Source organism: Myripristis murdjan, chromosome 20 (genome assembly GCF_902150065.1).
Source record: "Myripristis murdjan chromosome 20, fMyrMur1.1, whole genome shotgun sequence".
NCBI lineage: Eukaryota > Metazoa > Chordata > Actinopteri > Holocentriformes > Holocentridae > Myripristis > Myripristis murdjan.
In genome coordinates, this window is record NC_043999.1 from 18,911,549 (window position 1) to 18,927,891 (window position 16,343).

General features: G+C 39.8%; 1 protein-coding gene across 11 annotated transcripts in view; it reads left to right on the plus strand.

Moving 5' to 3' along the window:
• Positions 1-16,343, plus strand: part of ofcc1 (orofacial cleft 1 candidate 1) — a 144,559-nt gene that overhangs the window by 55,549 nt on the left and 72,667 nt on the right. For all 11 annotated transcript variants that reach the window (XM_030079386.1, XM_030079387.1, XM_030079385.1 and 8 more), the window contains exons 19-21: positions 10,487-10,738; positions 13,933-14,185; positions 14,729-14,892. In XM_030079386.1, coding sequence (XP_029935246.1) covers positions 10,487-10,738; positions 13,933-14,185; positions 14,729-14,892 — 669 coding nt within the window. The remainder of the gene's footprint in view (positions 1-10,486; positions 10,739-13,932; positions 14,186-14,728; positions 14,893-16,343) is intronic.

Below are 16,343 nucleotides of genomic sequence, written 5' to 3' on the forward strand. Positions count from 1 at the left end.
CCCTCATCAGGGTTACAGATGCATTCACAACAGCAGGTTACATACATGGTAAGATGGTTCCATTGACCAATAGGGTAAAAGGGGGAGATTCAAAACACCTGCGCTGATGGTGGGTTAGGGTTAGGGTTAGGGTTTACAGACTGCCAGTACAAAGAGGGATATTAAGTTTACACAGGAGAAAAAGTGTTCCTTGAACAAAAATCACTGAACAAAGTGAAATATATTCAGTGGTACTGAGCTATAAAAAGGGAAGAATTAAAGAATCCTGTAGCCGACACATTAAATAAGTAACTTAGAGACTTAGACTTAGACTTCTTTTATTGTCATTGCACAAAAAAACACAGCAGTGAGATTTTGGCAACGAAATGTCGTTGCTTGGCTTCCGGATTACAGCAGAGATGGAATTGTGGGACCGTTTAGGTATATATAAATATAAATATTATACATAAATATAGTCTATATAACTGGTATGATATGGTCTATATAACTAGTGCTAAAAAACAGGAGCTAAATAGTAATGAGTGCAATTTAGAATAGCTAGATAAAACAGAATGTACAACAACAGACTAAACAGTGTAAACAACTGAATAACCAGTAAAAATAATAATGAGTGCAATTGAGAATAACTAGATAAAAACAGAATGTAGTTATTCTCAATTGCACTCATTATTATTTTTACTGGTTATTCAGTCAAGGATCCTATCTCCAATTTCTCTTTCTTAGGAACTGAAAAAATAACAATGAATCCAAGAGGAGGGAATACACATGTGGTGAGAAAACAAAGAAGCAATCCGGATTTTCCTCTTTCCAGATGACATAAATGAGGATTTGGTTATTATCAAGTTTCTTACAGTAGATACTCTATGACTTTGTGATTGTGTAAACTTAAAGTGTATTATAGGTTAGGAAAGGGCTAAAACCCCTCCACCATCAGCAAAGGTGAATCTCTCCCCTGTATCCTATTGATCATGGCACCATCTAACATTGTCTATAACGTGTTGTTTACAGTGTGTCTGTAACACTTCGGTTTAGTGAGGCGAGATCCTCTATCCACCACTTTTGTCTTCTAAGTGTAGTTGAATATTTGTGCTTTGTGCTGCAGGCACAAAGAGGCCAGTTACTAAAAACAGGTGTCACTGCTACTGTTGAATGAAAGAGAAAATCTAGAAAACAATGTAGTTACAGCACATTCAGCATAACAAAAAGATGAAAGTCTTACATTTTTTAAATTTTGCAAAATTTCACAATTAAAATAAGTAACACCGAAGAGGATTTGGGCCACACAGAAAAATAAATAAATAAATAAATAGAAAAAATAAAAAATGAGTTCTGAGTTTAATCTCAGATTCTCCCTTTTTTATTTGTGATACAAAATTACAACAATACAATGCAAACTAAACAAAATATGAAGTTAGAAGATAGGATGGAGGAAGACAAAATACAGAGACATAATCATGACAGAACTATTCAGGACAAACAAAATGAAAAAAAGATGTAATTCTGAAGCCCTGGTCTTGCAGTTTACAATTTTTTATATATTTCACATTGTTTTGAGGCATTCATCTCTCCGATTTCCACATAAAAATCTTCTTTAAAAGCTGTCCACTGCCTCATTCTAGTCCCATTTATGATCAGCTGTCTGAGGAGGTCATATGAAGGGAATCAGGACCCTTGGCCTCTGGAGTGATAGCTGGCCACAGACTGCCAGTACAAAAATAGAAGCAGATAGAGTGCCATTAATGTAATGGCAAACCAATGCCCTGTCTCTGTTTATGCTACAAACACCATTTAGATGTTTCACTTGTCAGCTGAGAGTGGACTTTTCTTCAAGGATCAGCTCAGTCAACATCTGCTGAACTGTCTCTTACTGTATGTTGTTCAACAAAACATCCTGATTAATAGGCCCATGACCTTTTGTGTCTTTTGTCAGTTTGGGAAATTACTGTGTTAATTTAAATGAAAGGAGAAAACATTATCTTTGAATGGTGTGTAGTAGATGTGCAGAGACAGAGCATTTTTTTTTTTATTATTATGAGCTCTGTGTATGCATAACTGGTGGTCTGTGGCCAGCTTTGTTCTCGGCAGGTCCTACTTCCGTGTAGTTGATCCTAAATTGGTCGACAATGAAGTGGTGGATGGTTTTTTATTGGGCTTGGGTAAGCATAACTCTGCGTAATGCCACACCTGTTCAAACTGTGGCCAGGAAATCTGAAGAGGCATGTAGGACTCTTTGCCTCAGTGACCAGTCATATTTGTAAATAATAGGTAGAGTGACACAGGGCTAGGGTTAACACAGAACAGAAGAAGAGAGAGATATATGAGCGCTGTGGTGTGCCAGGCTTGCTCTGTGACGTGAGGTAACACTTCATGTCATGTCATGCAACCTGCCTTGGCACAGAATGTTTTTGTCCTCAGTCTTTTTTTGTCCTCCACACAGTTATTTGTTCTCTTGCTCTCTCTCTCTCTCTCTCTCTCTCTCTCTCTCTCTCTCTCTCTCTCTCTCTCTCTCACACACTTTCTGTCCTCTCTCTCTCTCTCTCTCTCTCTCTTTCTGTCCTCTCTCACTCTCTCTCTCTCTCTCTCTCTCTCTCTCTCTCTCTCTCTCTCTCTTTCTCTCTCTCTCTCTTTCTGTCCTCTCTCTCTCTCTCTCTCTCTCTCTCTCTCTCTCTCTCTCTCTCTCTCTCTCTCTCTCTCTCTCTCATACACACTACACGTAGGGTGCATCCCATGCCTCCTATTTTCCCTCTCTAGCCCTTTGTTTTGTGAGTCGGAAACTGAATTTGACATCGCCATCTTGCAGGCTGTCCTGATACTGTAGCAACAAATGAAGCAGCTGCAGACTCTGCTCCTAGGAACCTTTTGAGCAAGGAAAGTGAGGAGAGTCCCATCAGGAAGTGTTTTTTGAGTGCCACACCCAGTCCTAATGAGCTGACACCCGTGCTGTTTGAAAGTCAGTTGACTACCAGCTGTTATACATTTAGACATGGATTTGAGAAATGTTTGGGCAAGACTCTTTGCTTGCAACAATGACATACCATATTGTATATATATTTCTATCTATCTATCTATCTATCTATCTAAACCATCCTGTTTCTCTTCTTTTTCTAAAGCTTTTTCTAAAAATCCTATATAATCTATTGTTACAAACCCAAAAACACACTATTACTACTTGAATTTTGAATATACCAGCCTTTTTTCAGCTTTGTTAGTGTCTATTGGTATAGGTATTGATATTAAGAAACAACAGTCCCATTCTCTCTCTCCCTCTCTGTGTCCCTTTCCTCCTTTCCTTTCCTCACTTCCCTTGAGTTACTTCCTAGTAAGAGAGAAGTGGCAGTGAGGGAGGAAGAGAAACGAGCAGAAGGAAAGATGAACGGGACGCAGCCATAGTCTCTCTTGCTCTTAATTATTTCCTCTCTCCCTCTCAGTCTCTCCCACTAATTCTCTCTTTATCTCACTTTCTCTGCCTCTAATTTTCTCTATCTTTCTCTCTCCATCCTTTCCTCATTCCCTCTCTCTCTGTCTCTATCTCTCTGGTGACAATGTCCTGCAGTTATGAGGCAAGGTCAGAGGAGTGAAATCCATTTAAATACTGATGCAACTCTCTGGAGGCCCATACCCAGCCTCCGCAGCGCTCCTCCCTGTACGCCTCACCCAAATTGATGGATGGATGGAGCTCTATAGAGTGCTTAGTATTAGCTGTCCTCATCCTGTGTTATTAATCAGTCAAGGTATTGCACATTTAGAGGCACAATGCTCTGTGTATTTTCTTAAAGGGCCAAAATTGTTTGTGGAAGAGCCTGGAAAAACAACCTGTTCTTAGTTGTTCATGATTGCAGAGTTGATGCCAGTGGTGGCGTGTGTATGAGTGTGTAATGAGTGCCTGGGAAGGCCCGATGTATTTGTTGATCCCAGGTGCATCTGCATTCGAAATGTTTCCACCCAAGTTTATGGCGCGCCAAGGGACCTGCCATTTGCATGTTTTCATCCCCTCTCGTGCTAAGTCAGGCGCTCCATAAAAAAGCCACATGTTGCACAGCAGTGAAACGGCTACCTCACGTATACATATAAACTATCCCAAGTTGGACGAGGAAGCCAAAACACATCGTTGCTGAAGGGATGCATTTGGCCAGTGCAGTGCACGCAGAACTGAAACAGATAGAACCGGTATTCCTTGTCAAATCAGTGTTTTTGAATGGTATTTTGGCTGGTAGACGTTAAGATATCTGCCATAGAACAAAGAAAAATATTGTGAAAGGGATTCAGTTTCATGTCAACATCATTTCACACGTCCAAAATTGATTTTATTTTTGGATTAAAAATCTTTTTTTTTAATGATAATGGCTTGTGTTGTCACAGTGCTGCTAGTAAATATCTGGTGCATCGAGACAAGGATGTGCGACAAGTTTTTCCTGCCTTTTATCGAAATACAGCTGCCTAGAAAGCATCTTTCCAATATTGGTCCAATCTAATGTTTCTATTTTGTGAACTAAAAATCAACCATGAGCGAACTGCCGATTTTTCGTTAGCTGAGCTGATTGTATTGATCATTTTGATTTTTATCACCATGGACTGCCAGCATCAGTGCACTCACAGCCAACTGTGCCAAGTGGAAGATATTAGAGCCTGTTCAAAATTTCCCAGATACCTTAATTGTAATTGCCACTACAAGGCTGATGTAAATTTTCCCAGTTTGTAATTCATATGTGTAGTCGATGTGATACGATGTATATGTGGCATTTCAATCATCTCCATAGCAGCACCTCACATCATTCACTGCTGTTTATCAGTCACTGCAGTTTATCAACAGAGCAGAGTGATTGTGGCCTTTCATGTGGCCTTTGTGTGCTTACATTCATGTGAGAACCTTCGTTGCGTTGTAAAAAGGAGCAGCCAACTATTTGTCAAATGAGAGTTCCTAATTAAGTGGAACATATTTTTTTCACCACTTTTGATTAGGCTCAGCTCTCCTCTGCTCCCCATCAGCTGCAAATAATTCTGATAATTTGGTGCATTGTTACACTATTTTAATTATATGATGATGATGTACTCCAGTTCTACAGCTGAGTCACCGTTCCATAATTCTCTTTTTTACTGCACCCCAAATACTCACTGTGCGCCCATTTTCTCAATGAAACTCATTTATGTGTATTCTCGCTTTGCCAGGGTCTCTGTAAAAAACAGAACAGCTTATAAATGGTAAGGTAATTGTTCTTGGAAAAAAGAGGAGAAGGAGTGAGAGAGGGGAAGGAAGTGGGAGCAAGTTAAGTCTGAGGTAAATTTGAATTTTATTTATTTATTTATTTATTTTTGCAAAACAAATAAAACTTCCCCTCATAAGATGATATCAAAATGACTCAATTATTTGAAAGCCTGGCAGGCATATAGTGCTGCTGTATTCCCCCTTTTTAACACACACCATTCAAGGTGCTTTTGAAAATGATACCAGTTCAGAAACCAATGATTATCATTTAATACATCTTGTGGGAGCGGGTGTATTAGTGATTTCCAGTTTGCGAGGTTTCACAGCTTCCTGCCCCATGTTTGCTCCACCTGTGCAGACCATTTGAAATTTGCCAATCATTACACCGGCTCGTGTGCCTCTGCTTAATGCTGAATAGGCAGTTCCAGCTTACTGTTTACACAGCTAGAACAACCACAGTGTTTGTACATGATGTAAACTTATCAGATCGGCTGGCATGCATACATACATACGTGTTCGCACACACAAAGCATGCATATCATTGCTTCTCAAGGTACTCAGATACTGTGTGTCATATTTAACTATCTATCTCTCTATCTAGATAGATAGAGATGTAGATATATGCAAATGTATGTACACACATACACCCACACTTGCACACATTATACAAAGAGCTACATGCTTTGAAACAATCAGTGTATTGGGTTTGTGTGCCGTGTCAGAGTGACTCAGGGATCCTTGTGCAGACTGAGAATCCTTCCAGACGAAGGAAATGTTGTCTTTTGTTAATTGTGAGCAGCACTGTAAAGGTCAGTTTGTGTGTGTGTGTGTGTGTGTGTATAAAACTTGTCTGGTGCATGTCATTACTCTGACTAAGGCATCATCATGAAGGTGCTGATTGGCTAACCTGTTACTAGGAAGTCACTTTATTTATCTAGCATTGTAGACCTTACTAACCCTTTGGAGTTTTGTGAAAATAGTACAGTGAAGCTGGTAATTCTAGGCAGCGGTTTTCATCTGCTTGGGCTTGTGACCGCTAGAAATAAAGGGATACTTTCATATGACCACTTCCTGTAAAATCCCACTTTAAGTGAAAGACTAGAAGTTAGTTTTGGATCTGGCCTCTTGTGTTAATGCTTATTTGTGTATTATTACTTACAAGTTGTACACAAAGTATTAGTTTTTATATACATTCAAATGCTAAATTAAATAAAACAAAACAAACAAAAAAAAAAACAATTGGTTTTGTTCCCAGTGGAGGACAGATGACAGATATTCAAAATCCAAAGTAAAGCCATTATCAGCATTCTTTGAAAGATGAAACGTAAACAAAGACATGGTATCTTCAGTACCATCTCCTGACACCTCAGATAATCACACTTCCTTAATCACCACAGCGTTTGTGCATCTGGGCCACTAAGAAACAATCACATTATCTGTCAATCTTCTAAGTCTATTTTCACACTGTAACTTTGCTTTTTCTATTTCCCCAAAAGCAAACCATTCTTCGAATATGTGAAGAAAAAAAGAAAAGATGTGTGGTTTTAGTGCATTTACAAACAATGCCGGTGGCCCAAATAAAAAAGTGACAGAAAATAACTTAATCCTCAAAATAAAGGGATAAGTCCAGCACTTTAAGTGGCCTAAGACTGAAGGCTTTAACCCAAAGGGGCTGAGGAGAGGGTTTCTATGGGTTACCTTCACTCTCCCTGGCCCTGGAGCCTTCCCACCATAAATCTGCTATTTAAAAGCTAACACCACACCATCCCCCCCATCCCTCCCTCTCTCATTACCCATGCCATCTTTAAGGTTTAATACTTGTCTCAACTTGATACTCGCTTGTGCTATTTTTAAGAGCACAGCTCCCATTTGTTGTCATGCCGTACAGCATTAAGGGACACAGCCTGGGAAAAGCGGTGCAGGAGATGCTACTTGCTGAAATGGTTGACAGATATATAGTAGTTAAATCTGCCTGTGATTTACGGGCCTTGGCACACTCTGGCAAGGTTTAGAGAGGTTGATGAGTCCTTTTGCGATGTGCTTAGATGACATGGGAATGAACAACAAACATATCAAAACTAAGATAATGAGGGAACAGCTTCTGGCCCAGATTTCATAGAATCACAAAGTACAATGAAAACACAGTATTATGTGCCAATGCATGCCTGTTGGAATGGTTAGTTTCATCTCTAGGCCGCTATGCCACATGCTATCAGTCGTCCAGGGGACAAGCTGTGATATTGGAATGAAACATCCTTCTTTCCTACAAGATAAAAAGCCCACACCACCACCCCCTACATTTGGCGCTTTTTTTCCGTATTGTACTTTTGTAATTGGAGGTGCCATAATGAAATCAATTCAGTGGTGATAACAGATTTCACATCATGTTACCCGTTTCCTTTGGAAGAGGCCACCACGTGAAGACAGCTAAAAATATTCCTCTTTCATGCATCATCAATATCTTCATTATATGAAAGATGGGCGTCAGGTTGTATTTGCTGTTTTCACTTAATGCCACTTGACAGGGTAGCATCTTGCCTGTGTCTGTGACACATTGCTTTTTTGTCTACTGTGTAATTCCACTTTTGCAGACATGTGGAAAGCAGTTTTATACCGCACAGTGAAGCAAGTCGTGATAAAGCTTAGCAGAATGAAACCGCCTTTGTCAGGATCATAATAGAGAGGCAGAAACACGCTTTTGCACAAACATTAACTTCTGGCTTTGTGTTCACATTATATTTTAAACTGCTATATAAATAGAAATTAAAATCGCACACTTCTCAACATGGTGTAATACAGTCTCAAAACTTCTTGTATATGTAGCAGACAACTGAAGCACATATGTGTTTATTTTGGTGGCACCTGCATTTTTACAGTCTGACATGGTGATGATCTTTTCCATGTACAGTAGTTATTCATTTAAAAGAGTATAGGCACATTGATTATGAATTTATCTTTAGTGTTTTTTTGTTTTGTTTTGAGTTTTGTTTTTTTTGTTTTTTTTTATATGGAGGCCAATACACACCCGTTACGAAAAGCTGTGACTTTATGTATGTATGTGTGTATGTATTTGCCACATACTTATCTTTTAATGGGAGGTCCTTAGTGGACTATGAATAATAACAGTAAATATGACTAGCTTACTCTGTACTTCAAATGTCCTATTGCAAACATTTATGTGGGAATCAAAAATATATAACTTTCCAAGCTGTATCCTCACAGAAATATATGTATTTGTTTTTAATAGAATGCTTGGAGTACTTAGTAGGTTTAAACCTCAACCACAGAACTGACCAGTAAGTGAATTTCCATAGTCTGACAGATGTTTATCCTTTCTGCCCCAGTTTATTTCAGCCTAGCTATGAATATTTATCTACAGCCCAAACTGTTGACTGAGCATTTTCTCAATGAATCCTGAGTTCTCCCACGTGTACCATACACTACACCATTGTTGTTATGTGCATCCGCTAAGGAACTTGATAACTTCAAATAATTTAACACTTCAGAGAGTGTGCCCACCTCAGGAACAGCAAAGATGATCACTTTAGTTTTACTGCAGCTCTGGATAATACAACTGTGTGATTATTCATTTCACTGCAACAAAACAAGCAGGGAAGAAAATGCGCTGCTACATTTTGATGTAAATCTGGTCTAATCATTTGGAGAGGGGAAAAAAAACCCTCACAAAACAATTGATTCTTTTTTTCTCTTTTTGTCTTTAGGCAGTGTATGCAAACCATTTTCCCTAGATACACACTACAAAGTGAATTCCAACTGTGCTCTGGGACACAGTGGTGAGACGCAGGGATATCCACAGGCAAAGGCCTTAAGTCACACTCTGTGATGCTAGTGATACACCTAGCCTTAGTCTAATTGCTTGCAACCTGACAAAGGGGTCATCTGTCTGGGTACGTGTGTTGGTATGCACAGAATATAACATGCACATGCATATATTTACATTTTAGAAGTGTACACACTAATTGTCGACTTATAAACAAAACTGTAGAGACCTGTATGCATTATGCAGAGTTACACCAGTGTATGTTTTGCAACAAATGCATGTCGGTACAGATACACTGTTATGTAGTATCGACAATGAAAGTTCTTGTTATATCAATATTTCTTGTCATTCCAGAATGTTACTAGGCCTTCCTTTCCTTTCCTTTCCTTTGCTTTCCTTTCTTTTCATTTCCTTTCCTCTCTCCTCTCCTCTCCGCTCCTATTCCTCTCCTCTCCTCTTCCCTCCTCCCCTCCATCTGTGCCCTCTATATGAAAGGGAATAGTTGAACAGGCCTGACAAGGGCTGCAGAGAGGAGGCCGAGGTGCTGAGGGAAGCTGAGCCGTGCTGGAAGGGATTTTATCGGTTTGTGTGTGCGAGTGTGAGCAAATTTGTGTGTCCTTGTGCATGTGCAAATTCGTGTGTCCATGTGAATACTATAAATGCCTACTTATATATGTTCATCTCCTAATACTAAGAATGCACCCTAATACTCCTTACTAATACCATACATATGTTGCGCATATGGACACAAAATTGCATGTGTGTCTGTGTCCATTGGTTTTTGTATGTAATATACCACCGAACTAAGGAGGCACACATCATGCATGACTCTTTCTACTGTTTTACAAAGGAAGTGCCTGGTAAAGGCGCAGACATCAAGACTTGTATTAATAGTCATCTCACTAATGAACACTCTTGTTTGTGGGTCTACTTGTGATCATCATAACTTATATATACCTATATCTCATCATGTAAACATCTGGAGCAACCACCAGTGGCACTGTCAGCAATCAGTGTTAGAAAACCATATTATTACCTTGGTTCCAAACTGAATATTTGAAAAAAGAATGTAAGATTTGAAAAAAAAAAAAGTGGGAATCTATAGAAATCTATAGATCTAGATATTTTCTATTTGATGTCATGGTGCAGCCACAAAACAATGGCATCTTGGGTTTGAATATTGCAGTCAATATAAAAGTAATGTAGCTTCAGTTAAGCACTGCAACGAGCAGATACAGAATGTGTATGTGACATACTGCATAACATGGAGGGAAAAAAATTGTCTATCTTTTAAGCTGCAGAAAATTAAAGTTCAAAGGATCTACAGAGTCTATAAATCCATCACTACCAAACAGAAACAATACTGGCAACACTCCTTGCTTTGCTTCAGAATGAACCTGTTTGGCATTCTCTTGATATCATGCTAGCTTGCATTGTGTAGTGTATCTGTCTGATATCATGTGTCTGCTGTCTCCCTCTATGTTTGCACTGTCTCAAAACAGACCGGCATTGAGTGGACCTGGTTCCCGCCCCTCACGCCTTTCTGACCGAGCCCGTTTGGCTCTCCGCATGCTGCCGTCCGAGCTGGGCCTGCCGTTGCCGCAGCAACAACAGCGGCTTAGTAGCTGGCGTAGCTCCATTCAGCAGCTCGGCCTCATTATACTGCTGCTGGCTTTGATGTGGTTTGTGAGGCTCTACCTGCATTACTGCAGCCAGTGGCTCTACCTCCAGGCCATGGCAGTTCCTGTCAACAAGTGAGTGTGCTTCCTTTGATATCCCCCTGCATGCACGCACACACACACACACACACACACACACACACACACACACACACACACACACAGGCGTATAGGGAGGGAGTGTGTAGGTACACATGCACACGCTGAGAAACAAATTTTATAGACAGACACAGTATGCGCATACACAAGATTGTCGACATACATGCCCTTACATGGAGCACAGATACATATATAGATTGCAGTGCAGACACACAAGCACATGTGCAAAGTGCAGATACACGCTCACACACACACACACACATACTGTATACTGTACACTCCCCCATCATCTGTTTGGAATCCCCCCATTAACACTTTAACAAGACTTGTCTCAATACTATCAAACCAGTGCTAGGGGATTTTGATTTCCACACATCTCGCAGTCCCAAAAGTCTACATTATTTGGAAGGAATTTATTGTCATATGTGGTACAGACCATTGATAATAAACAGCAACAAGATACCACAGAACTGTTGAATCGCATCTCAATAGCATGTGGTGCTGATTTAATTCATCACAATAAAAAGGCTTGGCTGCGAACATGCATACAAGCAGGTTTTTTATTACAATAACGGGGGGGGAGCAAACATCACGCATTAAATCATGGAAAGTGATATGGGAGAGCAGAGGGGAACAAGTGTGTGTTTGTATACACACACACACACACACACACACATATATATATACATACATACATACATACATATATACACACACGTGTGTGTGTGTATATAGATATATACACACACACACACACACATACACACACACACACATATATAATGTGTGAATGAAGCTGAATGAAGAAGGATGGATTGAGGGGATAGATAGGGGATGAAAAAAAAAACAAAAAGAGTAAAACAGAGGGGGTCACCGTTGGATGACAACTTCCACATGTCCGAATAGGCTTCTCTCCCTTCGAGCATTTCTCTCTCCATGTAATGGCCAGAGCTCAGGGTGCCCAGAGAGAGAGAGAGAGAGAATGACAGTCAAAGGCCATTGTGATGACAAGCCTCCCTCCCTCCCTGTTTCCATCCTGTCCTCTGTTTTCCCTCCTTCATTGCTCTCTCTCTCTCTCTCTCTCTCTCTCTCTCTCTCTCTCTCATTTTCTCTCTCTCACTTCCCTCAAAATACCAGCAGCAAAGCAGGGGTGAGACAGTCATGTATTGACCCTCATATTGTTCCCATCACATCCAAGCTTTCTTTCTTTCCTTCTTTCTTTCTTGGAACAACCTTATACATACACACATGCACATGCACGTCATATGACCAAGATGCATGTTGTTGAGCAGTAACACCTCAAAGGCTTTTATCATTACAAGGAACCACACACAGATCAGACTTTACACCACTGTCCCATTCAAAGAGATACTAATGTTATATTTTATATGGAAAGATTATTCCAACAGCCAAAAAAAAAAAATGTGTAGTTACAATTTATTGAACTCGAAAGCTTCATTATATTATAACCAGATTCAGCTTGAATGTAATATTCCCCCTGTCATACTTGGCATGAAAAGTTAACAATGTGATTTATAGGGGGGAAATAGCAGCCTCCAATGCAAAACAGCAGAAACAACAATAGACTCTCGTGTCTTTACTGGTCATCCAGTGAGGTAATCTTTTTGTTTTAAGAGGATTTTTGGAGGCTGTAGTCTGTGTATTAGGAAGTGATTTGCTTCAGATAGAGCACCAATGAACCTCTACTGTCAGATTAATGGACAGGATCTGAGAAAGGCTTGACTCTTGGAGCAAATCAGATGGGAATTAATGAGCAAAAACTGGACCTGTACTCTCCCACCACTCGCTTTGCCTCCTCCTGACTGATGGGAAGATTAAGAAACTCATGAGGCTTGCTGTAAATGGAGAGTCTAACTTACAGGAGGGGAGTTTCAAAAGCTCTATTGTCTGAAAGCACAGGTGATAATATTATTACTTACAGTGTGTGCTAGTTGGCTTGGAATGTATTATCTCAGTGAATATTAATAGTGGCATGCCACTGATTTTCCAAATCATGATCTGATAATGAAGCACATGCTATTAGAGCAGCTATTGATAATGTTTATCAAAAGCAAATATCACTGAATACTCTGCAAACCGAACTAGTTTATAGCTATGTAAAAAAAAACAGAGACATTGGATAGTCCCCTATAGAAGTCCTATAGAATGTCAATTGATATATAAGTTTAATTTCAGCAAGAGTTCAGGACAATATCAATAAGCCATAAATGAAATTTCTACAACATGTTTACATATCTATTGAAATTCTGTTATGTGTTTGCTGAATTTTAACAAACATGTAGGTCAAACTGATGTTATTGCTCAACCCCCACTATTATGAAACCCATCAGAGTTACAGGCAAGACACCTCTACAGGGTTAAGTTTAGGCTTCTGGTGGGGTAAGGCTTATGTCAAGTCTCTTTTAGCGAATGGGCAAGAGGCAATGGGCAAATTATATGACTAATCACTGTGCTGGTGGGCATATCTTGTCCAGAATTCCACTGGGACCCAAAGAACACTTTGCAGACATATTGAATTGTAATTTACAGCCTATTGTTATTCTGTTGAATTCCAGCTGATAGGTAACTTATATATCAATTGATGTTCTGTTGAATGTCCATGGGGAATTATCCAAAGACAGTGCTACGAAAAATCGATACAACTGAGTATAACAGCATTTTTTGCAATACTGTATCAATTCTCCAGCCTTTTGTATTGATGTGTATGACATCTGCATTTTTATGCATCGTGTTAAGTGAGTGCATTTTGCTATTATATCTTTTTTTAATTAATTGGAATTGGAAAATTTCATTTCAGTAGTTTTGACTTAATTTGTCACCCAGTTTATCATATCATTTCATGCTCTATACATTTTCAGTCACTACTTTTGATTAATGCAATGTATTGTGCTACAAATCATATAGTGACCCATATGTTGTAATACATTTTGTATTATGACATCCTTGCCAATACCCAACCCCATAAAATTTAGAGTGTTGGAACAGTTGGGCTATGGTGCATCTTTTCCTTTTTCCTCCTCAACAACTCACACACATACTGTACATACACACACACAAGCATGCTGCACACATACTCACACTTGCACACTATACACACAGAGTCTAAAAACGCACACACAGCACCCACCCCCCCCTCTCGGTCCCACCAGATTCCAGTTCCATGCACACACTGTGGACCTCGTTTACCAGAGTTCTCTGCTCCACACCCGGGAGGAGCTGGCGATGGTGGTGGTGGGACCCCTGACCTTGAACGCAGTAACGTTCCTGCTGGTTCTGATCAGATGGGGCTGTCAACAGATATTTGGCTCACTCCCTTCCTTCACGTCAAAGTTTATCATGGCTCAGGGAGTGTGGACAGTCCTCGACCCCCTGGCAGTCTTTGCAGTGGACGCCGTCCTCGGGGTAAGTCACTTAAAAATAACTTGGACACTTGTGCACTTTAAATAGGAGTTCACTTTATCTTGGCAAAGTGACTTTAGATTACAAAAAAGGGGAGGGGAGAGGATGAAAAAGAAAATGTGCAAGGTTAGATGTGTGTCTTTTTTGGCAGTGGATTGGATTTTGTCACTGAGGGCAACAGAAATCACTTGGACTGTTCATAGTTTTTGACAAAATCTCAATGTAAAGCTGTAAGATTTTACTGTGTATTTATGATGAAATCACTTTCTAGACATGTATTTGATTCTGACAAAATAAAAATAGGAGGAATGACGCTATATCCTTTTTATATGTGTAATGCAATTAACAACTCCAGAGAAGTAACAAGTACACTATTTTAAACCAAATTCTGAATTTGACCCGTCATGCGACTTTGACTAATCTTTGTCCTGGCCTAGAGCTTTCCCATATTGCAAATGTCCACTCTAATATATCTGACAGTTACAGTGTGCCTATCTATCTGTCTGCCTTTTTTTCATCTTTCTCTTACAATCTCTGTCTGTTCAGCGTCTTGCCTACAGCCCGGACACACCGGTGGGTGACGCAGCCAAGCTTTACTGGCATTTCTATCGAGCTGACCAATCGGGTGCAGCAGGAGTGGTCATCACCCTTTTCCTCTACGCAGTCCTCTTCCTCCTCTCCATCACCATTCTTTCCATTTACCTGCTCAGGTGAGACATACAGAATGTCCAAATGCCTCTAATCAATATTGCACATTGATGGGTATTCGCTAATTGCAAACTAACAGGTTGGAAAAACTGTTGGATGTGTGAAAACAAGACTACTAGTTGCAGTTTCACCTCTGCATGTCCAGTATTTAGAGTGCTACAGGTGACACTAACTTGTACTAAATGTACATCTCAAAGCATATGTATTTTTCCCAATAGACTAAATATTGCTGTGATGGCTTACCTGTGACATCTTGGCACTTTTAACAGGTAACATATAAAAAAGAAAAAAAAAAAGAGGAAACTAAGAGGTAACGCTAATGCTTGGTGTTGATCAAATGTGAACAGTAACCTTTTGGTTCTTATTTGAGGTGATAATGTTGATGGTCTTGTTATTCACCATAAATAGGTGTCAGTTATGCTCGTAAGTGGGTGCATTTTACCATGCTGAGACTAAACTGCTGCGTCAAACCTCTATGGGTTTCTGGTGGTCCTGCACACAACAAAAGCACCAATATGTTTTTATGAGCATCTTTTCCAGGACAAGACTAAATTCAGTTTGATTCTGAAACTGAAACTTTTGAACTGAACTTAAAAAGTTCCGACTGAAAGCAGAGCTTTTTGAAAACAATATCTTGATTGTGTATCTCACTTGCTCATGACCCACCAGGGCGTTTGAGACAGTGTCATTTCACATTGCTGATGCAGAATCCTGTGGTCAGCCCATGGCCTGGTGACCAATTTCCACAAAAAAAACTCGGTTCTGGTTCCGTGAAGTGGATCCCACTCCTTTTTTATGTCACATTGTGTTTTTGCTCCTGACTTTGAGCTCTGTCTCTGACCTTCCTGGTGGCTGAAAAGTGTCACAACACAGTCGGCGTGCAGGAAGCAAACTCGAGCAGCGAAAGCGGAGAATTATCATTGGGTATTTTTGGATTGAGGCAGCCTGTAGGGACATTCTGCCAATGAAGAGAAAAACCCTTTCTGAAACACTCTGGACCTCACCAGCCTACCAGACTCAAGCACCCATTTAGAAATAACTCTAACCACTCCATCCGTTGTTTCCTTCTCTGCCTTGTCCATAAAAAAAAAAAACAACTAAAACAAATGTTGATTGAATCCATTATGATTTTATAGTCACATGGAATTACTTATGCAGTTATGCATGAAGCCCTCTGCTACACAAACAAATACACATGCTCACACATTTATTTACATACACACCAACAAGTTATCAGACACCCAGAAATACAGACCCAAACACTTGCTGCTTTCAACATACCAAACACTGGAAGTGGTTGATTTTTAAAAAATTAAAGTGTGTCTAATTCAAAACTTAGATGCATTTTGATATAGCGTGACCTTACCTTCTCTGATTAGACATGGTTTATGTTCCACTGAAGTCTAGCAGACTGAAGTCAACGATGCTGAAGTGTTTGCTTGCAAGAAGTACA